A 27,172-nucleotide genomic window follows, 5' to 3' on the forward strand; every position below is an offset into this window, starting at 1 on the left:
TTTTCAGTTTGTTGTATATTCCTGCAGATGTTAGCATTTTAAGAGATCTCGTAGGTGTCCGTTTATAGAAGGTTAATAAAGTACTTATCTCCTTTTAGAATACACGTTTTATGATGATTTTTTCTTTTTAGAAATTACTTTAAAATTTATTTACTGTTCTAGTCTCTATTGTTATGATAAAACACCCTGACCAAGGCGACTTCTGAAAGAAAGCTTGTGTCTCAGAGGGTCAGTTCATGATGGCGGAGCAGAGTCATGGTGGCAGGAGCAGCCTGGAGCACAGCTGGCAAGTGGGGGGCAGAGAGAGACAGTGGGAATTTTCAATCTCAACACCCACTCCCAGTGACACCTAGTCCTTCCCGAGCAGTTCGACAAGCTAGGGACCAAGTTTTCAAACATGAACCTATGGGGGCCATTCTCATTCAAACCACCATGTTTACTGTGTGTGTGTGTGTGTGTGTGTGTGTGTGTGTGTGAATGCATGTGTGCACAAGTGTGTCCCAGTGTGTACGTTAGGTCAAAGACAACTTGTGAGAGTTGGTTTTCTTTCCAACCAAGTGGGTCTTGGAATGAAACTCTGGTCATCAGGCACCTTCACCCACTGAACCTTCTCACTGGCCTGGGAATCCACTTCTAAATTTAATATGTGATCCCTCTTTCTGTTTGTTTGTTTATATATATTTTACCAATGTTTGAGTGTTCATTTCCCTGTATCCTCAGTAACACTGCATATTGCAAATTATACTTACTGGTTTAATTTATTTTGTTCATGATTTACCATGACTATGACATACCCGTTTTGTGTTGGCTTTTGTATTATGACCAGTGCAACACTGAATGACATTCCTTTTTTTCTGGATATTTCCATAGTAGCATTGCCATAATGATGAATGTGGTTCATTTGTATACTAGCTACATATGACTTAATAGCACTTTTAATATAAGGACAACTAAACAACTCAATTTGAAATGTAATTTTAATTAATTTGTTTAAATGATGACGTGTAGTTAGTGGTTGTTGAGTTGAACAGTGTAGTTCTGTAAGATTTCTAGAAGTGATTATAACTTAGTTGCAGGGCCTGAGCACTTAATAGGTAGCACAGCCAGGCAGTGGTGGTGCACACCCTTAATCCCAGCACTCAGGAGGCAGAGGCAGGTAGATCTCTATGAGTTCAAGACCAGCCTGGTCTACAGACAGGACAGCCAGGGATACACAGAGAAAGCCTGTCTTGGAAAAACCACGGATGGATGGACAGATGGACAGACATATGGATGGACGGACAAATAGAAAAATAAAAATAGCACAAATTTACCTTTCAAGTATTTGTTATCAGTTTATATTTCTATCAGTGGTGCTTGTCCATCCCATCACACACATTAACACTGTTGCCCACTTTCGAATGTTTACCACTTTAGCAGATGAAAGGTTGTAACTTTTTGGTTTATACTTCCCAGGTGGCCAATGAGAAGGGCAGTTTATACGTGTTTGCTGGTTGTTGATATTCAAATGCACCTGTTAGGATTCCTTGCTGTTTCTAAATGGGTTGTCTTAAAATAACTAGACATATTTGTTCTTTGAAAAGTTGCAGTGTAAGATAGTACTCAACACTAGCAAAGTCTGTCCTAAAGCTGCTAGACTACCCAAGTTATGGGTGATTAGGTCCACAAAGCCCAGAAAATACCTACAATAGCAATCATATGACATTTTATTTTCTTGAATGTTGTCTTTGTGGATAACACCATTCCAAGAGATAAAGTAAAGGAGGCAAACCACAGCCAATGGATGCCAGTGGACCTCACCCTGTATTGGAAAGCCCACATGCAGCATATGTGGTGTGAACAGACAGGACGCTTGGGCCCACTCTGTCACAGTGCGGGTAGAGTAAGAAGCCGTATACGGCAGAAGCTATCACAGCGTGCCTGAGAACTGTTTCGCAAGGAGATTCTTCAGTCTAGTGTGAATAAGGGTGTCGGCGTGGAAATGACAGGCTGGAGCAGCATTCAGCCTTGTAGCCAGAGCTAATGAGCTGCACGTGGTTATTTCTTAGTTCCAGCTGTTCAAGTTGATTGCATTCACACCTTCAATTTAAGTAGAGAAGGCAGTCTCTGCATATTTGTATTTTTCCTTTATGTTGTTTCTCTTAAATTATTGACAGTGCAGAGCCAAGAAGCCATATTCTAGATATTGATAAGGTAATACAGATTCGGATTCTTTCTTCAGTGATTCTGTGGCATTGTGGGTGGCTGGGCTGTATGTGGAGCCGCAGCCCCATATCACAAAGCTGTGCAGACAGGAAGCACATGGGTTCATATACCAGCACCTTGCTGGTCATTTGATATGAAGTGACCCATTTAAACCCCACAGTGATAACTGTGACCGCCTTGGAGTCCTCAAGTCCTCTAGTCAGAAGGAAGAGCCAGGAGAGGCATCCCAGGCAGAGCAGCTCCCCTGCTCTGGTGCAGGCTCGGACTCGGGCTCTTGGGTGCTGATTACAGTGCCACCCAATGCCTTCTCTCCTTGCCGTCACAGCACAGCAGCGCGAGTCCCAAGACCACTATTTGACTTTGTGTTTAGTGATTCATTCAGGACATGGCCAGGGTTAGCAGGCTTTCCTTTTGTGCCCCACTGCCACAGCCTGAGTCTGGCGCCTGGGAGCAGAAAGCCCCCCTTGTAGAGTGAATTTATCTTCGGCAGCTCTTTGATTCGGTACTTCCACTTAGGAGTGTACCTCGAGGGGTCATCAGGGACACACGAAGGTCGCATGCAAGCTTTCTCATTGGTGTGTTTTTTAAGTGTTTCATGTGTATGGGTGTTTTGCCTGCATGTGTCTGCACTACATGCATGCCCAGTGCCCATGGAGGTTGGGAGAGGGATTGGATCCCCGGGAACTGGAGTTACAGATGGATTATGAGGCGCCATGTTCACCTTGGTTTACCTAAGAACTCCACTCGAACTCTCCAGACCTTGGTTTCAAAGTGCCTGGCAGAACTCTCTCCTTGGATATTGAGCAGGCACTGGTTTCCCAAACTGAATCCTTGCCTTCCATTTGGGTCACATGTCTACCCTTTGCAAACTTCGACCTCACCCACCCACCCACCGGTCAGCTCTTCCCCAGACGAAAATAACCTTGCATTTTCTTCCTAAAGCCTCTGGGTCTTTCTGCACTCGATAGTCCTGGATGTTAGCTTACAGCTAACTAAAACTGTTATTTGGTTTGGTTTCTCAGTAAGGGGCGTTTCTAAAAGCAACCACAGTCCTCTGTGATCGTCAGAGACACAAAGATAATTCCTGGCATTGCTTGCAACTCTGAACTATGCCAGAATTAACATTTTCTTAAGTGATTTCCCTGAAGCCGCCTAAAGGGTGGGAAAAGATGTTGTAATTGCAATTACACTTGACCCCGCTAGGTGCCGCTGTGGTACCAGCGTAAGATACACACCGGCTTTCCTAGTCCTTTGGGGTCATTCAGTTCATTTTCTTGGATCTCCTCACCCCTCCCTCTACTCCTAGTAGTTCATAATTTCTGAGTTCAGGGTTTGGTTAAAACATGCCAAATTGGGAACGACAAGTTCTCCATCCTACCCTAGGCAAAATTCTTTTTGCTGTTTCAACTAGGTTTCAGTCCCCAGAAAGAGCTCTGGGTCACCTTCATTCTGCTTGAAACACGTTTCTGAGCCTCATTTAATCTCACATGCTTCTTTATAGAGGTTTACAGAGCCAACCACCCTTTGCTTGCACTTCATTTCCAAGTTCTTAAGCCTGTAGTTTTATTCCCAGGTCATCCTGCAGTGCTTTACCTTCTGAGTTTACATTATTTCTCCTTGTTTCTTTTTTTTTTTTTTTGAAACAGCCTTCCTATGTCTTCCTATGTCCCTTTAGCTGGCCTGGAGCTTCTATATAAACCTGGCTGGTCTGCCACTGCCGCCCCAGCACTGGGATTAAAGGTGTGTGCCACCATGCCACCACCACAGCCACATTTTTTTTAAAAAAAAAAAACAAAAAAACAGGGTCTCTGCAGGGCTGTCTGTCTTAGAGTTCTCTATTGAACTCTAGGCTAGCGCCTGATCTGTTTGTTTTTTAGTAGTTTTAGGTTACAAGAACACTAAGCAAAAAGTAGTTCCCATCATATTCTTGTTGTCTTGGCTCCCAGCCTCACGTCTGTTATAACCAAGTGCACTGGTGAAGTAGTGTTACCGGCGAAGTTGGGCTTCTCTTTTATGGGTTCTCAGACTCCTAGTAAAATAACCTTAAAATAGATTGAGAAGGAAGCTTGTAAACCATTTCATTAGGTCTTTAGCCAGCACCCGAAAAAGATGTTTTGAGTTAGAACTCAGAAAAATGGGAAGACTTACTAGTGAAGACCTGCAAGTAACTGCATTAGGAGAGGGGCTTCTGAGAGGTAGATTATCTCACGAAGGTGACAATTATTCCTCCCATCTCCTTAGGAAGTCTTTAGTCAGCTTTCCTAGGAGGAGGTGGTCCCTTGGCCAGGTGATTGGCAGGTCCAGGTGATACTTGGGGGCAGATCAGAGGGGGAACTCAATTCTGTCCTTTTGACCTAGAAGTAGTTTTCCCTTAAGAGGCCTCAACAAAGCACCAGCATGCATATTTCACACGACACTTTAAATCCTAAGGAAGGACAGTCGTGATCCCTCATCTGGCCTTCTGCTATGTAGGGTGTGCTGGCCTGACACTTGCAGAGATCTCTCTGCCTCTGCCTCCCGAGTGTAGGAACCAAAAGTGCGTGTCACCCCATTCAACCTATGGGATGGATTTTACTGTGGCTTCTGTTGCTTGAGAACTCTGTCACTTAAGACCAAGAGGTGGGGAGGACTTACTTAAAAGTTACCTGTTGAAATTAATACCAATGTGGCTCTCAGGAAAGGGAAGACACTTGTGAGGATGACATCACTTCCTCCGAGCATGGCTTTCTTGTTCCCCAGGGAGCTTTCCTCTGCATGGCAAGTTTGTCAGGGACTTAGGAATTCCCTTTTCTGGAAGACTCAGCATTCTTTCCCTTGGGGACCTAGCAACACCCTCTCCAGGAGCAGAGAGCATTAATAACCCATGTGTGGCCTGACTGTCCATCATCACTCGCAGGAGCCTCTCTCAGACAGTGGTTGTAAGGTTGGAGTCTGTTGGAGTGGGTCTTTCCCTTCTCTCCTGGCATGGCATATAAAGTAGCCATCTCTGTCAGATACCAGACTTGGGAGAGTTCCTTGGAGAAGCTTCTTTCACATTGCTGGGGAGGCATGACGCCCTCCCAGCCCCAGACCCGCTTCCTCTCCTGGGATTCAGCCTTGCCATTTGCCTGCTAGGGTTTCCTGACGTCCAGGTGGCCCCTCCAGGGCAGGGACCGCAGGCCTGCGCAGTGCATGCTTACACTTTGCTGTTATTTTCTCACCCATAAATGTGATAGGACACCGAGTCTCCTGAGACCATCAAATGCGGGACAGAAGGTGCCATCTTAAAGGGAGAGGATTTCAGATCTGGAAGTGAAGACGAGACTGTCACACCTGGAGGGTGGCGCCCAGCTGGTCCCCATCCAGCTCTTAGGTGGCACCACTGCTGTCACAGTGTGGGACATGAAAGGTTTCACCCTGAGCTTCCCAGCTTGAGAGGGGACTGGCTTCCCAGTGGGAGCCCACAGAAATGAGGAGCCAAGCAGGCGAGCCCCGTACAGGAACGGGAGCTCCCCTCTATCACTGTTACATCGTGGTGGGGTGGGTGAACACGTTCACAGTGGGGATGCCTGCATATGGGTATGGGGCCGTTCTTTCCCTTTTGAGTTTTGTGTATTGGTTCCGTACAAACACAGAAGAATAGGAAGATGTAGAGGAAAGTTCAACAAGTATTTGAAAACCACAAGTGGCCAGATTGTAGTTTTGATTTTTGTGGAAACACTGAAAGAAAAAAAAGACTCAGAAGTAAACTTTTGAGGGGCACTTTTTTTTATTATAAATTTAATATGGTTGATTAATGAAAAAATTACAATGAAGTACCGTGAAAATGTATGTCAATATAAAAATATTAGCAGCATTTCCATGGTTTCAGGCTCTTAACATTTTAGTCATACTGTCTCTCACTGTCAGAAGACAACAGTGGCTCTACAGGACGACCTCAGATGCTCTACATAAAAAGGCCTCATGGATCCCCAAGCCCAGTGTCCTTTCTAATATTCCCCGCTCAGCCCTGAGATTTACAGCATCCGGCACATCAAAAGCCTCGCTGGCTTTACTGTTCACGACAAGAACTCTGCATTTCAGGCTGCAGGGCGAAACAGGGAGGGACACTGGGATTGGACTTGATATGTATGTAGTGTTTAATCGTACACCCCATTGCTGTGTGTTGTCCACGCTGGTGACAGTGAAAGGCCACTGGACAAGCTCACCAGGACCTGGTATGGCAGCGGTGTGGCTTCTGCTGGTGGGCGGCTGGTGCTTCCAGCCACACTCGCTGCCCTGGCTAGGAGCTTGCCTGCTCCTGGACCAGGCCCCCTGCAGTGGCCAGTGGGAAGGAAACAAACAACATGAAGATATAATACTGGCGATTTATCCCCTGTTTCTTTGGTACTTTCCAAAATTCTCCAATCAGTAAAGTGTAAGGGAAGCAGACCATTAAAATTACAGTTGAAGTATTTACAAAAGCTATAGTGATACATTACACAGTAACTCATACACAGCTTCTGAACACATTCTTCAGAGAAAGCACTTGTGAATACCTGTCCCAGCATGATGCAATCACACAAGGGCCTGAGAACTTGCCCAAGTTTGTATTAAGTATACTGTATCTCACTTATATTACAGTATTTTTTTAAAAAGGATTTTTATAACCTACACTTTCAAAAGTTTTTAACACTTGCCCCCGCTGAAATCATTATGTACAGTTAACAGAGTATTGCACTCAAGGCAATTCTCTTCCGCTTTCATTCTGAGCTTGTTTGAAATCGATGCTAGATATCCTAGGTACACGATGTATATTTAATATAAGTAACTGTACCACATTACGTCATCACAATATCAGTCTGATACATACTACTATGTACAGGAGTTAGGCTAACTCTGGAGGATGAACGTCTGTGGCCTGGGTAAGCAGTGTGTGGCACGATGACGCCATCTGGAAGGTGTGTGTGGGGGGTGCAGGTGTGGAGGAGGAGCGGGGAGAGGTGTGGCTACGGAGGCCCATGGTAGACTATCCCTAGAGCCGTTTACAGACCACGCCTATGACAGGAGGATCCCATACATGAAGATAGCCATGATAGCAGCACTGAATAGTCCAGCCACGGGGACAGTCACGAACCAGGCCACAAAGATGTTCCGGAAGAGGTGCCAGTCCACAGCCTTCCTCGAGCGTATCCAGCCCACGGCCACCACGGAGCCCACCTGTCGAGGCAGAAGCATCACAGTCAAAGGCGAGACACTAGGAGCGGCTTCACAAACACTGACCTCTCGGGTGTCTGTCGTGATGAGCGTCATGAACCCGGAGTCCTTCCACACTAGTTCTCTAGGGAGATCATTTTATATTTTCATAATTCATGCTATCAAACTAGCCCTGTTCTGTGAAGTCCCGATGGGCAGCAGTGGAGGAATATAACCATCTCCTCCAGCACACAGCTCGCCCGATCTTTCCTACTCTGCAGTGTATGCTTGGGTTCTTCTCCATAGACATTCCTTGAAATTCTTAAAATTCCATTTGTTTATTTACTTACGTTACATGTATGTGGGTGTGCACACACCATGGCACCACGTGGGTCTTAGGATCACCTGCCAGCACACATTCACCAGGACACCCCTAGACAAATGTCAGGCAAACAGAGGTCCTGAACCTTAGAAACCCCTCACCCCCACCTTCACTACTATAAAAACCCAACTCTAACTGAGCTCAGGCTCTCCGATTATTTCTATACATTGGGCACACGGAGAGACTGAATTTGCAAGCTTGTGTAGAATGAAGGCTCTTTGCTTTTACATACGGAACTCGGTCTCCTTGTTGGTTTTGGGGGAATTCTGAGGATCTGGGCATAACATTACAACATCTAGAAAAGTCAGGCAGCTGTGACCATTTATGCCTATGAAACGGTAAAACGTGGGCAGCTGAGACAGCTCAGTGGGTAAAGGTGTAAAGGCGCTTGCCACTAAGGCTGACAAAGTGAGTTCGATCCCTGGGCCTACATGATGGTAGGAGAGAACAGAATCCTGGCAGTTGTCCTGTGATCTCCACATGAATGTTGTGCATGTAGGTGTACACACACACACACACACACGCACACGTGCACACACGCGCACATGCACTAAATAAAAGAATGAATAAATGCAATAGAAAAGTGAAGAGCTAAGTGCTTTTTCTCCTCAAGAGAGCATATAATTTAGGGTGCTTTCTCAGTCCCCAACAGCACAGAGAGCCACATGGGGTGATGAACGGGGAGAGGGTCACTTTTCATAGTCTATACAGCTTTGTGTTGTCTGAAGTGTTGCAGTGAACCCATGCTTCTTTGATAATTTTTATTTTCTTTTTTTGTCAAACGCAAGGCCTCTGTGTGCCAGGTACGTACTCTGTCATTAAGCTGCTTTACAAGACCCTTTTTATCAATTTATCTATGTATGTTTGTTTATTTATTAATTTTGTTTTTTCGAGATAGAGTTTCTCTGTGTAGCTTGGGAGCCTGTCCTGAAACTCACTCTGTAGACCAGGCTGGCCTCGAACTCACACTTACAGAGATCCACCTGCCTCTGCCTCCTGAGTGCTGGGATTACAGGTGCGCATCACCACCACCTGGCTCTTTTCATCATTTCAAAAACAACCAAACTGCAGCAACCCAGATGCCGGGTGGTGGGTGTGCCAAGCTTTCTTTGCCTTCGTCCCTTGTACTAGGGGTGCAGGATGCCATGCCAGCTCCTCGGTGGGAAATGCTTCTCCCTTCTGTTCTTCAATTCCCAATCTGTAAGACTGGGGAGATGCTAGCGTTCTCCTCCCGAGCAAATGAGTCAACATTCACACTGCACTTCCAACAGTGCCCAGTGGGCATCTGTCTGATACACTGGAGTCAAATTGGTTGTCATGGTGATGTTTGCTAATTGACCACAATTAGGAGGAACAGAACACTAGGTGAAGATCTGATCCCTGGTCCTACTGTATCCAAGCTGTAGGACCTTTGGAAAGTGGGTCAATCCTGAGAGCCTGAATTTTCTCAGCTGTCAGCTGTGAGTAACAGGACAAACAACACAAAGGCACCCGGCATTACCTCCTGCCCCTCGCTTGGAATCAACTCTGAGGCAACAGAGTCACTCTCAAGGGGGAAACCGGAAGTAGTCACATCTTAGAATTGCTCTGAAATAAGTTTCGTTTACTTCTGTTTCTGTCCCACTGCTAAAATCAATTCTGTGCAGTGGCAGGAACTGAATGGTACATCCCAGGTGAACCTACTGACATGTTTGGTGCACACGTGACTTCAGACAGCAATCTAGGGGGGAACAGTAAGGGGCCCATGGCAAACGGAAGCTCTCCCACTGGTGCTGAGAAAGCAAAGCCTCAACAACAGGTGCCATGCTGGGGATCAGGAAGGGTTGGGGGGGTATTCTAGGGAAACAACCACCCCTGCTTCCTCCTCCTCCTCCTCCTCGCTAGTCAACAATGCCCTGGCAGTCCCACAGCAACTGTACAGAGTCTAGCGACTTTTTTCAGATCCGCTTGGTGCCGCTGGACTGCTGTGCCACCCCTCTGAATGGCAGTCTCTGGCTGGCAGGGACCTACCTTGCAATGTGTGGTGCTGACGGGAAGCCCGATGTTGGAGGCAATCACCACGGTGAAGGCAGAGGCCAGCTCAATAGTGAAGCCACTGTGGGGGCAACAGGAAGACAACGTCACAGGAGCTCTTTGTGTGGCCTTGCCGACACCCCGTGGCTGCAGAAGGCTTGCCAGAACATTCTGTAAGCTGGTTATGGACTGCTGCCTGAGCCAGATGACCATGAGGAGAACAAGACACTGTTGCTCTCAGCGGGGCACTGGGCTATGCAGCTGACATCCAATGACCTTGTTTTCCTAACATGTTTTCCAACCTGAAGTGTGGAACTGGGTCAGAAATTCCTGCTGTGCGGGAGGACGATAAATTGCTTGTTCCTAAAGGGGCACGGAAAAAAAAAACCTAGGTTCACATCTTGAAAGTGTGAACTTATTACAAAAAAGCAATCTTTAGATGACCAATTTTTCTTCAATTCGGTCTTCTAAAACAATCTTTTGTTAAAATGAATTTTAAGGATGGGGAACTGAAAATTAGAAATGAAAGGAAACAGAAACCCCTAATATGTTTTAAAAAGAAACACGGAGGAAAGTTTCCCTGCAGCAGATAGTTCTGCACTTTAGCTGTACTCTGTAAGCTGAGACACAGCAGAATGACTAAGTGTGACACTGAGGACAGCAGAGGTACACACACCCCCAATCCTGGAGGATGGCAGGCGAGATCTCAGGGCTTGAAAATTTGGGGGAGAGGCAGGTGCCACGTTTTGGAGTTTATGTGCTCCAAAGGCCCATATGTCAAAGGCTTGGTCCCTAGGGTGGTGCTATTGGATGGTGACATAAGGGGGTGTCTGGGTCACTGGGGCATATCCTTGAGGGGTGTAGGACTCTGGCCTTTCTGATGTTTGCGTTTGCTTCCTGGCTACGAGGTGGGTTTTTTGGTTTTCTCCTGTGACACAGGCTCCCACACGATGTGCACTGCTCTGTCCACCTGAAGAATGAGGACCAAGAGCTGTACAGGTGTGAGCCGCAGGGAGCCTGTTCTCCTCAGACACTGCTTACCTCGGGGGTTTTATACTGGCAACGGGAAGCCAGCAACACAGAAAGGGTACCAGATGGGCCCTAGAGTAGGAGAGTGGGTGTGGCTGGGGAGCTCTGGAGGAAGACAGGCCTCAGGCTCCAGTCTGCACCTGGGTTTTGCCGTGTCCTCTGGCCCTCACACTGCACTGGAACAATAGGCTAGATGGAAAACTGCAGCAGTCTCCGCATTTCCCCGCTGCTCTGTCTCAGTGTCTTCCCATCACCATCCTGGTGCCTGTGTAGATGGCAGCAGGGGGCAATGGTGACCAAGGGGCTGACTGGTGGAGGCTGAGGAAGTGAGGATCCCTCTGCTCTTTCTCACTACGATAATCGCTACAGAAGAACAGCACAAGAAATGTGGTAGTTTGAATGTAAGCTCGTAGGGAATGGCACTTCTAGAAAGTGTGGCTTTGTTAGAGTAGGTGCTCCTTGTTGGAGGAAGTGTGTCACTGTGGAGGCGGGCTTTGAAGTCTCCTACGCTCAAGTTGCTCCTAGTGTCATAGTCTACTTCCTGTTGCCTGCTGATCAAGATGTCTGCCTGCATGCTGCCATGCTCCCTACCTTGATGATAATGGATTAAACTCTTGAAACTGTCAGCTGCCACCCCAATTAAATGTTTTCCTTTATAAGAGTTGCTGCGGCCATGGTGTCTCTTCACAGCAATAGAAATGCTAACTAAGGCAAGAAATCCTTGACATGTTGACTCAGCTTCTGCAGTGAGCCCCACCTGGAAGCCCTGTCTCTGCAGACGACGTACCCCGTGCCTCACCTGGATGGTGTGATGGGAGTGAGGTCCTTTCCCATGGTCTGGATCACTCTTCTCCCCCAAACCCAGAGACCTGTGCAAATCCCGACTCCTCCATAAAACAGCAGCCAGACTGGGGTAGCAGCTTCTTGCATAACTCCACCTTGCTCATAGATCAGCCACAAAGCCACGAGGGGACCAATTGCATTGCTGGTTAAAAAAAAGTGGAGGAGGTTAATTGTACATAGGCATGGCGCTATACACACTATATAGTGACTTCTTGGTTTTGAAAGTTAGCTAAATCTTATTGTATTTGTAGCTTACTCATAGAATCTGTGATAAAATGACACAAAAGCACACCAGAAAATTTCCCATCTTAACCATTTTAGGAGGAGTTAAGCAGTGTAAGTAAAAATATATGGTTATGAAAAGGCACTTAAAATCATGTGGACTAAAGGCAACAGCTAGGTGTTGTTGTTGTTGTTGTTGTTGTTTTGAGATGGGGTTTCTTTGTGTAACCTTAGCTGTCCTGAACCAGGCTGGCCTTGAACTCACAGAGATCTGCCTGCCTCTGCCTCCAGAATGCTGGGAGTGCACCACCACTGCCTGGCTAACAACCGAGTTCCTTTTCTCTTTCTCCTTTTTCCTCAAACGCCTTTGCATTTCCACTGCCATCTCTGCTGCTTCTGATTCTAGCTACGAATAGATAAGTCCATCCTCACACTGTGGGCACAGACACCACTGATAACACAGACTCTTACAACTGGCCTGGCATCTGGGCACCGTCCCTCTGCCACACGAGAATGCCAAGGCCACAGTGCTTGGTGGGGGTTGCTTGTCCCCCAGGTTGATTTTTTTTAGGATCTGGCTTTTTATTGGATGGCTTATCAATTCCACTTGTCCCACATTCAGAATAATATATCCTGGCCCTGAATACTGTACCATCTCTCTGCTCCAAGCCTTGCTCTTTCTTCTTGGATCACTGAGCGACATCCTAACTGTTCTCCCATCCCATAAGCACAGCCATGGAATAAGCCAGAAGGAGCCAGGCGGTGGTGGCGCATGCGTTTAATCCCAGCACTTGGGAGGCAGAGGCAGGCAGATCCCTGTGAGTTCGAGGCCAGCCTGGTCTACAAGAGCTAGTTCCAGGACAGGCACCAAAAACTACAGAGAAACTCTGTCTTGAAAAATAAAAAAAATAAAAAAAAAAAAAAAGGAATAAGCCAGAAGGATCCGGTTAAACGCACAGTACATTAGCCTATCAGCCCTTCCAGTGGCTCCCTCATCTCTCACAGTAAAAACTTCCTTCTTCCAAAGCTTGTTTCCTTAAAAATGTAAAGAATTTATTTTACTTTAAGTGTTTATTCTTCTTGATATGTATGTCTGTGCATCCTGATACATATGCTTGGTGCCCATGGAGGCCACTGGATCCCCTGCAACTGGAATTAGATGGTCATGAGCAATCACATGGGTGGTGGGAATTGAACGCTGGTCCTCTGTAAGAGCGACAATTGCTCTTAACTGCTGAGCCATCTTCCCAGCCCCTGAACAATTTACTTTTAAGACAGGGTCTAGGTGTGTTCTCTAGGCTAGCTCCTGAATTCCTGGGATCAAGCAAACACTGCCTCAGCCTGCACAGTAGTCAGGACCCCAGCTCCCATTCCCTTGCCTAGTAGAACACAATTCCTTTACGTTTCTACGTGACCATGACCATGACCGTATCTCTGCCGTGACTTGATTCACAGCCTCCTCTTTCCCCTGTCCAAGGTCTCCTGCTCTTTGAGAGCAGTCCTGGCACGCTCCACTTCACCCTCTGCATCAGCTGTTTGCGCGTCCTGCAATGGTCACGTGGCCGATTCCCGCACCTCGTTTAGCCCCTGCTCTGAGAGCCTCCCCGTGTAGCTAGCTGACTGGCCACTGCGAACCCCTTTCTACTCTCTAGGTGGGTACTTATATGCTTGCTTACTGTCTGTGCTCCCCTTTGCCGGTGGCAGAGACTTACGTCTCCCAGCACGTAGCCGACCCTACTGCATATTTGTTGAATGAATAAAGATACTCACCTCACATCATTGCCACCGTGAGCAAAGGACCCAAAGCAGGCAGTGAGGACTTGCAGGAAGTGGAAGAGCAGGTGGACCTCTGCCGTGTCCTTCTCCTCCTTCTCTTCCTCCGTGGGGTCTTCGTGAGGCTGGTCGGGATCCGCCAGCTCCGAGGCCAGCCTCATTTCTACGCCCCCCTCCTCAGCCTCGATCTCGGCCTCGGCGACCGCATTGCAGTAGCTGGAGTAGCTGTCATAGCGAAGCCGCTTCTTGGAATAGGCCACCGTGTCACCCACCAGCTTCTCGCTGTCCTCGGGGGCGGAGGAGGCTTCCGGGGCTCTGAAGGTGGTATGCACCGGCATGCCGCAGATGGCCGCGGTGTAGCAGGTGTAGCTGTTGTTCCGCCGAAGCAGCCTGTAGTTGTTTTCCTGAGCCGGCTTCTCCTCGGGGCCTCTGTCTACGTGGATTTTGTGCAGCAAGTCTTTGTAGAGCCCCGAGTCTTTGTGTACAGTGTGATAAACATGACCGTCATTCCTCATGTGGCCTTCAAAGCCAAACGTGCCGTTGGAGATGGGTGACTTTGCAGAGCCGTGAGTCATGGAAAGTGCCCGTCCTGGAAATAATGTAGGAGATGCTTATTTAAGGTGGGGGGTACGGCACTCAGTGGAAAATCACATGCTTAGCTCTGGGTTGGCTCTGGGTCGGCTCTGGGTTGGATCCCTGTCCATCAACACTTTTGTACCCATGCTCGGCCTAGCAGGTTACCTCCTTCCCGTGTCTTAAGCGCTCCAAGTTAGCCTTACCATAGGCTGTCCGGGGGTGGTTCCCTGTTGATGTGCCTTCGGAGGGTCCCACAGCCTCCCCAGCCGGGCTGGTGAGGGGGACAGCACTGTCATCGCTGGCTTTGGCACCAGGGAGCTCTTTAAAGGGGGACTCCACCTCCTGGGCTTTACTGAGACTTTCATCAGAAGTTCGCGATAAGGCGCTTGTCTTTTCTAATTTGCCTAAAGAAGATAAGGAAAGAAGTACAGATTCTGGAAACACATTCTTTTTCTTTTAAAAATAAATATTAAAATATAATAAAAATAAAATGATTAAATACTAATATGTGAACATATCTTTTTACACTTCAGTATTGACCTTGGAAACAAAACATTATAGCTAGATGAGGAAATAAAAACTTCAATCAATGTTTTTTTTATTTTTAAATTAAGTAATTATTTATTTGGTTTGTTTTTTCGAGACAGGGTTCTCTGTGTAGCCCTGGCTGTACTGAAGCCCACTCTGTAGATTAGTCTGGCCTCAAACCCAGAGACCTGCCTGTCTCTGCCTCCTGAGGGCTGGGATTAAAGGTGTGCACCACCACTACCAATTCAATCCATGCTCTCGAAGACAGCTAGTAAATGACACATACTTACGCTGAGTTACTAATATATCCAAAACCTTAAATTTGATCGTCCAGTCCTCTTCCAGGGCTGACAATTCTATAAATCTATCACAGTTCTAGACAGACTAGCCTTAGAGTTTCAGAAATGTTTATCATTCATGTCTTGAACAAATGAAATACATTTGTTATTTTTTTCCTGGTCAATAAATTATTGGTCTCAGATTTCTTTGATCATATCAGATTCTATGACGCAAGTAAACCTTTTTTTCCTTAAAGGAATAAGGAGATTCCATTTACTCAATAAGAAACAGGAAGCTGGGGTCAGACCCTCTGGAACTGTTTACAGACAGTTGTGAGCTGCTGTGTGCGTCCTGGGAACCAAACCTGTCTTCTGCAACTGCAGCCAGTCCTCTTAACCTCTGAGCTCTCTCTCTGGCCCCTTCATTATTTCTAGCGTGTGTGCATACACATGCATGTAAGTGCAGTGTCTGCAGAGGCCGGAGGCACTGGATTCCCCTGGAACGGGAGTTACAGGCACTTGCGAGCTGCTCGATGTGAATGCTGGGACTGAACTGGGGTCCTCCGGGCGAGCAATGCATACGCATACCTGCTGAACCATCACTCGAGCCCCAGAAAAATTCTCACTCTTAAAATTCACACATAGTAAGCTGTGTGATTCTGAGTTTCCCAAGAGGCACCGCTACAATGGGGGTGTGAGAAGTCCCCAGGTCCCCGTTTACTCCCCCGCCCAGCCCTGCCTGAGAGGACCGACCATGTCTTATCTGCCCCCCTCCAGCTCTGCGCTTTCCAGACAGCCTCCTAGATGGAATCACACGATGAGTGAGTCCGTGAGAAGGTTTCTTCTACACAGTACGCTGCCTTTGCCACTCGTCCACGCTGCCACACGGGTGGCATTCAGTTCCTCGTTACTGCCGAGCACTGGAGCGTGGAGCCACACTCCTGTCGGGTGGGTGGGGGCTTCCATTCTGGGTGACAGCAACAGAGCTGCTGCAAACACCCACGGGCAGAGTTTTGTGTGAATTCCGTTTTTGATTTCTCTGGGGAAATACCTAGGACTGGTTCAAAGAATGCCGATAGCCTGTGCACACGTAACCTAAGAACTGTCCGGGTGCCTGAAGGTTACAGCTGCTTTGTCGTGGGTGGTGGTGTTTTGTTTCGTTTTTTTTATCCTTCCCAGTTAGCATGATCATGTGTTACAAAGTCATTCGAACGGTGTGAAACAGTAACTAATGCTTGTTTGATGTTGTATTCCCTGATTGTTCGTGTCAGTGAACATGGCATGGGTTGGTTCATCTGCCACCTACGTCTCTACTCAAGGTGTTCCAACAGTTTGTTTCACCTGGAGAGAGAGAGCTCGGAGGTTAAGAGTGAACACTGTTCTTCCACAGGACCCAAGTTTGGTTCCCAACACCTCCTTTGGGGGCTCACAAACAGCCTCTAACTTGAGCTTCAGGGGTATCCGACACCTTGGCCTTTGCGGGCATCTGCTGTCATACGCACAAACTCCCACACCAGGATGGGCATGATAAAAAAGAATAAAAAGAAATTAAAAATATATTGCTCATGTTTTAGCCGATTTTAAAAAGTTTCTTAATATATTCATTTCCATGACACAAAGTTTCCCTAAATGGTGTTTTCAGTGAGCCAGTTTTCAATCTGCATCTTGTAGAATTTGTAAACTTCTTCTGTGGACCATGCTTGGTGTCACAGACAAAGTTCTTTGCTTAACCAAGATCACAAAGTTCTTACTCCCCAAAGAGTCTTTATTACTTTTACATTTAGATTTGTGGTACATCTCGAGTTAACGTAAAAGTAAAGCATACCATTTACAGTAAGGCTTGGCTTCTGCTTTGGTGTGTGGACTTTCAATTATTTCGGCCACTTCTGTTAAAAAGGACAGTATTTTTGTCAAGTGATAGTGGCTCACACCTTTAATCCCAGCACTTGGGAAGCAGAGACAGGTGGATCTCTGTGTGAGTTCCAGGCCAGCCTGGTCTACTGAGAGAGTTCTAGGACAGCTAGGGCAACACAGAGAAACCCTGTCTCGAAAGAAAAACAAACAAAAAGGACTATGTTTTCTCCACTGAACCACCAGTCTTGAAGTATATTGGCCACATCTATGTGGTCTCCTGGAATCTGTCTGCTCTGTTAACCGACTTGTCTGCTCCTCCCAGCACATGCAGCCTTGTAGACTTACAGTAAGCCTTGAAGGCAGGAAGTCTCGCTCTTCCAGTTTCAAAACCGTTGTGGCTATTTCAGTTTCTTTGGCTTTCTGGATAGATTTATAAAGAGCTTAAGTCTCGATCTATAAAATATTATGCTGGGATTTTAATTAAATTCATGTTATTTATACAAATCAGCTTGCGAAGAACCAATATTTTGGCCACACTGAGTCTTCCAGTTCAAAAGTCTTTGTCTTTACCTTAGTGCTCTGTTAAACACAGATGTTCAAACTGAGATGTACCCACACTGAAGTACAATTACAAGACCCGTTCTGCAGTCAGTCTGCCACGAGTCTCTAAGAATCCAAGTCGTTTCACTTGGACTTGTCGGTCTTTCCGCCACTCTTGCCACACGCCATCCTTTATGATAACTGTCCGCATTTTCATAAAGAGAAATGTTTTCTACCGAGCTGGCAAAACCTATGTGTTCACTTACAGTTATGCTTGGAAACAAATAATGATGCTCACATGGCCCACAAATTATCAAGGAACTATATGAGCCAGAAACAGATGTGGAGAGCCAGAGGCCTGAGTTTGCATCCCTGGGTTGTTCTAGGAACTACACTCACCTCTAATTTCTTTGTTCTATTTTGTTGTTGTTGGTTTTGTTTTCATTTTTGTTTTTTCTAGACAGGGTGTCTCTGTAGCTCTGGCTGTCCTGGAACTAGATTTTGTAGACCAGGCTGGCCTTGAACTCACAGAGATCTGCCTGCCTCTGCTCCCAAGTGCTGGGATTAAGGGCGGTGCATCACTACTGTCGGGCTAAAAAAAAAAATCTCTCTTTTTTTGTGTGTTTGTTTTTCTGAGACAGGGTTTCTCTGAAACAGCTCTGGCTGTCCTGGAATTTGACTGGCGTTGAACTCACTGAGATCCCCCTGCCTCTGCTCCCAAGTGCTGGGATTAAGGGCGTGCGCCAACCAGCCGTAATTCCTTTATTCTTAAGGACCCTCATTTATTTACAGGAGTAGCCTCAGGAATGAAGAGCAGTTTTGTAACCTGGAAGAATAAAAGCTGCTTACCGGCTATCTTCCTCTTCATCCACGGACACACGAAGAGCCACACGAAGAAGGCGAACAGCAGAGCGACGCCAAAGGAAATGAGAGCTATGGCCCATATGGGAAGCGTCAGCCCCAGCACTGGGAAACAAGGGAACAGCAGTGTTGGTACTGGGAAAGCCTCCGCCAGCAATTTACCTCCTACTCCTCCAGGCTCAAACAAGTCACCCGGATTCTGTATTGAACCAATATCTCAAAGAAATGAAACCAAACCAAGCACATTGCACACCTGGGGGCAGACAGCAGGATTGTGCTTAAGACATATTACGGTCTTGAGAATCTGTCCTTGTTAGGAATTAATTATTAAAATGTTACCACTTGGGCACGGTCAGTGTAGGAAGTTTTGTATAGCACTATTTTCTGTATATGTTGTATCATTATCTAAGCTGATTGGGCAAATACGGCCTCTTGCTGTTTTATGTCCTAACAGATGGCCCCGCTCAATAGTGGCAAAGGGTGGCTCTGTGGATGATGCGGGCTTTGTGCTGCCTCTCTGGCCAGCAGTTCTGCTTTAAATAAGTGCTGTTATACTCTGGTCACAGGCATGCACCTCTCAGAGACAAAGAGAATTCTGGGTGTGGTAGTACATGCCTATAATCCCAGAACCAGGGCAGTGAAGACTGCAGGATCATTGTGTTAAGTCTCATAAAACAAAACATCCCAAAACGAAACAAACAAAACTCCAAACAGAAAAAGGAAAGACCTTACAGAAGTAGACGTTTTTTTTAGAGGTCATCGCCCTTCAAATGTAACTCTTCCTCGAAATGTCAGTTTAAGACATTACAACACAGCAAACCTTCCCAATGAAAGTCATTGCAGTGAGCAACAGTTAGGGCCGGAGGGCCTGTGGCTTAGTAATATCATTTTTGCTACGCATGCTTGGCCCCTGAGCTCAGCCTGGAACTGTGTGTGTTTTCTGCCCTGGGGATAGTAACAGGTGCCTTTCAGAAATGTCTACAGGTGCGGAACTTAACATCTACGCTCACACATGAACACCCATGGTAAGAACTTAACATCTATGCTTACACATGAACACCTATGGTAAGAACTTAACATCTACGCTCACACATGAACACCCATGGTAAGAACTTAACATCTACGCTCACACATGAACACCCATGGTAAGAACTTAACATCTATGCTCACACATTAACACCCATGGTAAGAACTTAACATCTACGCTCACACATGAACACCCATGGTAAGAACTTAACATCTACGCTCACACATGAACACCCATGGTAAGAACTTAACATCTATGCTCACACATGAACACCCATGGTAAGAACTTAACATCTACGCTCACACATGAACACCCATGGTAAGAACTTAACATCTATGCTTACACATGAACACCCATGGTAAGAACTTAACACCTACGCTCATACATGAACACCTATGGTAAGAACTTAACATCTATGCTCACACATGAACACCTATACATGACTCTCTTACCTCAGCTCTAATTTTTCTTCAGTCACAAGAGCTAGCACGTGTGCACGTGCATGTATCCACATGTGGAAATATGTGTATATGGGAGTGTGTGAGCATGCACTGTGAGCGCCTGCACACCTATGTGAGTCTGGGTGCCTGTAAAGATCAGTGTTGTTGGATCCTCCTAGAGCTGAGTCACAGGGTTGTCCTGGCTGATTCTATGTCAACTTGACACAAGCTAGAATCACCTCAAAGGAGGGAACCTCACTCAGTTGAGGAAACGCCCCCCCATAAGATCCAGCTGTAAGAAATTTTCATAATTAATGACTGATGGGGGAGAACTCAGTGTGGGTGGTATATTCCTGGGATGGTGGGCCTGGATTCTATAAGAAGTAGGTTGAAGTCAGGCAGTGGTGATGCATGCCTTTAATCCTAGCACTTGGGAGGCAGAGACAGGCAGATCTCTGTAAGCTTGAGGCAAGCCTAGTCTACAAGAGCTAGTTCCAGGACAGCTACAGCTGTTATAGAGAGAAAGCCTGTCTAAAAAAAAAAAAAAAAGAAAGAAAGAAAGAAAGGAGGGAGAGAGGGAGGGAGGGAGGGAGGGAGGGAGGGAAGGAAGGAAGGAAGGAAGGATAGAAGGAAGGAAGGAAGGAAGAAAGAAAGAAAAGAAAGACGGAGCAAGCTCTGATGAGTAAGCCAGTAAGCAGCACCCCTCTATGGCCTCAGTACCCTTCCTGGCTACAGGTTACTGCCCTGCTTGAGTTCCTGTCTTGACTTCCTCCAATGATGGACAATATAGTGGAAGTGTAAGCCAAATCAACCCTTTCCTCCCCAACTTGCTCTTTGGTCACAGTGTTTCACTGAAGCAATAAAAACCTAATTAAGGATGGAGCTAGAAAACATTATTTTGAGTGAGGTAACCCAGACACAGAAAGACAATTATCACATGTACTCAACTCATAGGTGCTTTTTAAACATAAAGCAAAGAAAACCAACCTACAAACCACAATCCCAGAGAACTTAGACAACAATGAAGACACTAAGAGAGACTTACATAGATCTAATCTACATGGGAAGTAGAAAGTAGAAGACAAGATCTCCTGAGGAAATTGGGATCATGGGGACCTTGGGGAAGGGCTGAAGCGGGGAGGGGAGAGGCAGGGAGGGGAGCAGAGAAAAATGTAGAGCTCAATAAAAATCAATAAAAAATAAAGAAACCTAATTAAGACAGGGAGGTTGTGAGACACCTGATGTGGGTGCTGGGAATTGAACTCAGGTCCTTTGGAAGAGCAGCATGCCTCTTAATCTGTGAGCCATCTCTCCTCCTCCTTCCCCAACAGTATTTCTATGGTAGGAATTTTTAGACCAGCCAATGCATGCGTCGCTATGGAGATGTAAACTAACTATACACACAGTCATGCACAGGAGGCAACCATCGGCAGTTAGAACAAGTTCTGCAGAGATGAGACCCAATGTTTTCCACCCAGCTGGCTGCACTGTTTGCTTACTTATGCTCAGAAAGAAACAGCAGTGATTGGTTCAATGGTCACAAGCTTCCAAGAGAATGTGTGAACCAGAAACAGTAGTGGGAAGCCAGAGGCCTGGGCATGTGTTCCAGCAGGGTTTCAGTTCACAAATATATTATATAATGTAATAATAGATATCCAAGTTACTGGCTTTAAATATATATTTAATATAATAAATAATATAATATATAATATATAGTAACTTAAAAAATATATAATTAAGAATGTCATTTGTGTAAATTGGAAGTATTTTTAATTTTGAAAGCTAAGTTTTATTGATGTTGCCTTAACTGTTCTGTACAAGCAAATCAGCTCAAAGTTACTCCAAGCATTATTATGCATTTTTACAATGGTAAGAGGTTACAGAGCGAGTAACATACACAGGAGGTCAGCAGGAATGTTCACAAATATTAAAAACAAAACTCAGACCTCCCTGGCTTGCTTATGGTTAGCAGGTGGCTGCTGGGGTTTAGACATTTAGATGGATTCACTCCCAAAGTCCTGGGACAGCAGGGAGCCATGGACTCAAAGCCTCCTCAGGCTGTGCTGTGCTAGCTGGCAGCCCAGCCCAGCCCAGGTCCTCTCCAGTTCTGCCCACGGACTTGATCCCAGAGCAGCTCAACAAACCATGCAAGGTAACAATCTCGGGCTACATGTCATGAGACCCTGTCTCAAGAACAATAAAAAAAACGAGGAACACACTTGAACCAACGCACACACACGGCAAAATATTTCTTCTAAATAAAATACTTGGGGCTGCTTCATATATAACAAACTTTCTGAGAAAATGCTTCGATTGGATTGTCTTCCTGGCTCTCAAATTGTTTCAAATAATTACAACTTCAGGGGGCAACCAGGCACCACGGTTGTTTCCCACTGTGAGGGACAAAGTAGGGCACAGCTTGAACGGCTTGTGCTCACTCAGCCAAAAGCGGCTGCCAGGAGCCAGCAATGAGCCTGGAGCTTGTTGTCAGCTCACACTACTAAATGGCTTCTCGTCTTCTGTGCCTCTAAACAACGAAGATATGATCAACAGTGACTTAGTGCTACCTCGAACACTCTGGTTCTATTCCAAACCCCCCAAATAAGAAGAAACGGCAGAACTTTTAATAATTTCATTGTCATCATTTTGTTTTGCATCTCATCTTTTACATATGGCAATCATTGACAGAATCTACAAAATAAACAAATTAAAACTAGCAACTTTAGCCCTGACCAGTCTACGTCTCCCCTGCTTACTCCTCCGGACAGCTCTCCTTGGCACTGACTCAACGCAGGCATTTGGTTCTAATTTTGCACATGATACAAGCCTTTAAAAATATTATCATGACTACAGCGAACTGTAAGACGTACAAATATAAAATGTTCTTATCACCCTTTTCTTTGAGCACCCTTTTCAAGGGAAGGAGGAGATTATGTGTTGTGTGTCTTTTCACACATTTTCTAGGTATGTGTAAGGTGTTACTAAGAGTTGGAAGAGGGGAGTAAGGGAGAGAAGGCAGGGAGGGACAACTAAGGGCCATTGGAGGGGGTCATATGGAAGCCAACTACAGTAGAAGCTTCTTAAAATACATACATGTGTGAAAGACACCTAAATGGAGTCGCCAAATAATGGGGAAGACAATGCCCCAACTAGACATTTCTCTCTACCAAATAAAACCTCTATTATTACCCTCTATTATCCTCTAACCAGGAACGGGTTGTATCTAATTGAGTTGTTGGCCAAAGGGGGCCTCATAGAAACACCTCCAAACTCAGGCTATTGCCAAGGCTATTGGTTGCACAACCGAATGGTAAGGCCCTATTGCAGAAGACAACACCTACATATTTCATTGAATGCCAACATGTTGAGCTGATATCTAAATAGAACCTTTACCCCTCTACTGACAAGTGTTCATGGTACTGGAAAGCAAACTACCAGAGGAGAAATGTAAACACCAACCCAGGTATAAAACCTATGATCTCCAGTGGTGACCTATTTGTATGAGGCACAGCTGCCAAAGTGTCATATAAGTTGCGGAAGTAATCAACCATTATCTGATTGAATTTAAAGCCTCATGAGACAGAACCCTTGTCTGACACTGTTCAGGTGCCCAAGAACCTGAGACTAGAAAAGACATGGGTCTACAAGAAGACCAAATACCATATTTTGCTAAAGGAACATAGCAATAAAATCACTTCAAATGACATTCTGCTCCACTCATAGACCAGTGTCTCCTCCAGCTGTCATTGGAGAACTAACACTGAGACCCACAACTGAGCAATGTGCAGAGTGAGTGACTCTGGAACCACCAACCCTAAATGCGATGTCTCCATCACACTTTGCACCTCAGAGCTCAGGGAACTTGTGGAAGAGGAGGTGGAAAGATTGTAAGAGCCACAGAGGATGGATGATACCAAGGAAACAGTGTCTTCCAGACACACAGGACAGCCACACCCATGAACCCACAGAGACAGTGACAGCATGTACAGGGCCTAACACAGGTTCAAGCCAGATGGGACCCCAGCACTGGGGAGGGGGAGGGGGACACAGCTCCCATCTCCAACTGAGAAGCTATCCGCAATCCACAACTGCTGGCAAAGGAAAAACTAGTTTACTCCAGTGGAGTCTCACTGGGTACGCAAATCACATTTAAGAGTATTTCTTGTGTTTTTTGTTTGTTTTATTCTGGTTTATTTGTTCAATTGTTTGCATGTTTGTTCTCTAAAGAGAGAGAGAAAGAAGGCTTGGGGTTGGATCGAGGGGGAAGTAGGGAATAATTTGGGAGGAGATGAGGGAAGGGAAACCATGATCAGACTATATTGTCTGAAAAAAATTTTCAATTTAGGAAAAAAAATTAGTCATTCCCATTGGGAGTGGAGATCACATCTTTAATTCTAGCACTCAGGAGGCAGAGATGGATGGTGCCCTGCAAGTGAGAGGCCAGCCTGATCTACACAGCGAGTTCCAGCCAGCCAGGGCTACACTTAAGAACCTGCCTCAACAAAAGGTGTTCATTTAACAGAACCACAATTGTACTACATACTCTCTTCTGTGCTTTCAACCGTCATTTAACCATGTACTGTGGACACCGTCCCACCATAACACACATGTGTACACAGATGCATACACAGGTTTTCCTGCTCCTTGTTATCCTTCCTCAAATGGTAAACGATGCTATTGTTAGGTTTTGTTTTATTTTAGACCAACATTTTAAAGTATTAGAAGAACCATGCATGTACAAAGAATGCTGGGAAACTCAGGAAAATGAGTCATGCTTTTGAAATAAATATGGTGCTTCTTAATTTTGCTCTACAGTTGGAATCTTAGAAATACAGCAGCAGCTTTCTCAGCCCAGGCAGCATCTGTAAATATTTCTTGGTGCTGGGGTGGGGGAGGCGAACATAAAGCCCTGGATGGGACTGGAGACGGGGTCACCTCAGTGCCAGGCGTCACTGCGGCTTCCGCTTCTCCACAGCTTGGATGCTGTAGGCAGCCATGGAGCCCAGAGGCCGCCTTACAAAGACTGTGGGGCCTGACAGTTTCCAGAGAGCTGACTTCCTTGGGCTTGGGTAAGAAGCAGCTAGAACTGGGAGAGATGGAGGTGAAGGGGAGGAGAGAGCAGAGAAGAAAGAGATGTAGAGGAAGAAAAAAGAGGATGGGGAGGAGAATGAGACGAAGATGGGGGAAGAAAGAGAAAGTGGGGGAGGGGCTGGGGAGGAGGCTGCGGTGGCAGTCATGCCTCAAGAACAGCTTTGCTCTAGAAAATTCAGAAAGCAGGCTAGGTTGTGTCTGAGCATTCATTTGCTGACAAGAGTGAGCAGGGCCAGGGGTGTGGCTCAGGGGCGGGGACAGGAAAGTACTTGCTGTGCGACCTGGGTCCCATATAGGAACTCACATTTTAAAAAAAAAACAATCAGGATGAAAGGCCAAGCATCTGGAATCCCACCATGCTATAGCGGAGAGGTGGGGGCGGGGTGCAGACAGGACAGCTCCCAGCAGCTCCCAGGCCAGCTAAGTCTAGAGTAGCTGGTGCAACAGCAGAAACAAGACAGGCCTTGGAAGGTGACCCTGAAAGCTGTCCTCTGACTTCCACACATGCACATGCGCTGTGCCAAATGTGTCCTTGCATATGTGTGCGTGCACACACACACACTCACTCACTCACTCATATACACTCACACACAGTCACACACACTCACTCACATACACACTCACACACACTCACTCACTCACATACACACGCTCACTCACTCACACGCCCACTCACTCACACTCACTCTCACGCTCACTCACACACACACACACGCTCACTCACACACACTAACACACACGCTCACTCACACACACTCACGCTCACTCACACACGCTCACTCACGCACACTCACACACATACTCACATACACACTCACATATACACTCACACACAGTCACACACACTCACTCACATACACACACACACTCACTCACATACACACCCACACACATTCACACACACACTTCACAAATGGAGTGGCGATTGCTAGTGAGAACTTTTTAAGAGCTCGCACTCATCACGTGAGAACCATAAAGAAGTAAATGTTTGTGGCAAAAGCGGTTGTTTGTCAGGTGTGGCTCACTTCTGTGCTCCCAGCTACTAAGGAGGATCATTTAATCTCAGAAATTCTGTAACATCTGGGCAACACAGAAAGATCCTCACACACACACACACACACACACACACACAAAAACCAGCCAAGTCCCCCGTATTACAGACCCTGGACTGTCACGTGAGGCCCCCGTGGAAACACAGACTGCAGAGCACTAGGCCCAGAGACAGAGCAGACAACCTCATTTCTGTTACCTCACAGGATGCTGATGTGGCCAGCCTGTGGCCTCACTCTGACTTAGCTGTTGTATGTCACTGTGTGTCACTGTATGTCACTGTATGTCATGCCACTGTATGTCACTGTGTATCACTGTATGTCACTGTATACCATGTCATTGTATACCATGTCACTGTATGTCACTGTGTGTCACTGTATACCATGTCACTGTATGTCACTGTGTGTCACTGTATACCATGTCACTGTATGTCACTGTGTGTCACTGTATGTCATAGCACTGCATTCTTTCTCTGCCTTCTAGTCTTGCTTTTTAGTTTTTTCCAAATGTCAGAAGACAACTGTGATTTTATTATAAGCTTTCAGTTTACATTTGCCCGTCTTCTTGGCATTGCTTCTTGTTCTTTTATTTGTCTTTTTCCTATGTATTTGCTGCATATTTGCTAGGAGAGCCATCTTGCTGGAAGAGAGGATTATCTGGGGGCAATGGAGCTATATGGTGAAGAGACACTGAGGTGTGAATACCTCACCAGTTTGTCGTAAGGAATCATATACATCCATGGAGCTGATCTTTAGATGGAGCTATCATAATCGATGCCACTCTGAAGATGAGGAATCGATCCTCAGTGTTAGTTACAGTAACCAGCAAAGCTAAGGACCAGACTTTACACCGGAACCCAGTCGAGGACTCCAGGGTCTCAGTCACGACATTTTACAGCCACGTGAGACAGCTTAAGCAGCTGGGCACATACAGAATGTAACAAATTCTTTCTCTAAATTCTCTTTAAAAACCTTTCAATATTTTTGATAGTCTATCTCTATATTTTCTATATACTTAATGCTCAGAACCACCTGTCATTAGGAATATTAAACTCTACACAAGGATGCTGCGGGTTAGTTGGCATCTGGGTGGCCAACTGTTGAGGCAAGACTCTATCCAAAGGCCAGGCGTGTTGGAGCACGCCTTTAATACCAACACGTGGGAAGCAGAGGTAGGCAGATCTCTGTGAGTTTGAGGCCAGCCTGGTCTACACAGTGAGTTCATGGACACAGGGCTATGTAGAGAGACCCTTCCTCAAAAGCAAAGCATGCATAGATAAGTAAGGACAATCACAGTCTATTTCCTA

The 27,172-nt window shown here is 46.1% G+C and overlaps 1 protein-coding gene across 4 annotated transcripts in view; it reads right to left on the reverse strand.

Annotated features, from left to right (window-relative positions):
* Positions 1–5,929: 5,929 nt before the first annotated feature.
* The window catches only part of Slc20a2 (solute carrier family 20 member 2), a 91,919-nt gene continuing 70,676 nt past the window's right edge, over positions 5,930–27,172 (reverse strand). For all 4 annotated transcript variants that reach the window (XM_085680702.2, XM_085680704.2, XM_048456325.3 and 1 more), the window contains 6 exons: positions 18,247–18,363; positions 14,401–14,601; positions 13,619–14,210; positions 11,583–11,768; positions 9,752–9,836; positions 5,930–7,383 (listed from right to left, as the gene is read on the reverse strand). In XM_085680702.2, the coding sequence (XP_085536828.1) occupies positions 7,222–7,383; positions 9,752–9,836; positions 11,583–11,768; positions 13,619–14,210; positions 14,401–14,601; positions 18,247–18,363 (1,343 nt within the window). In that variant the 3' untranslated portion in view covers positions 5,930–7,221. The remainder of the gene's footprint in view (positions 7,384–9,751; positions 9,837–11,582; positions 11,769–13,618; positions 14,211–14,400; positions 14,602–18,246; positions 18,364–27,172) is intronic.

Source organism: Myodes glareolus, chromosome 23 (assembly GCF_982192425.1).
Source record: "Myodes glareolus chromosome 23, mMyoGla1.1, whole genome shotgun sequence".
Taxonomy (NCBI): domain Eukaryota; kingdom Metazoa; phylum Chordata; class Mammalia; order Rodentia; family Cricetidae; genus Myodes; species Myodes glareolus.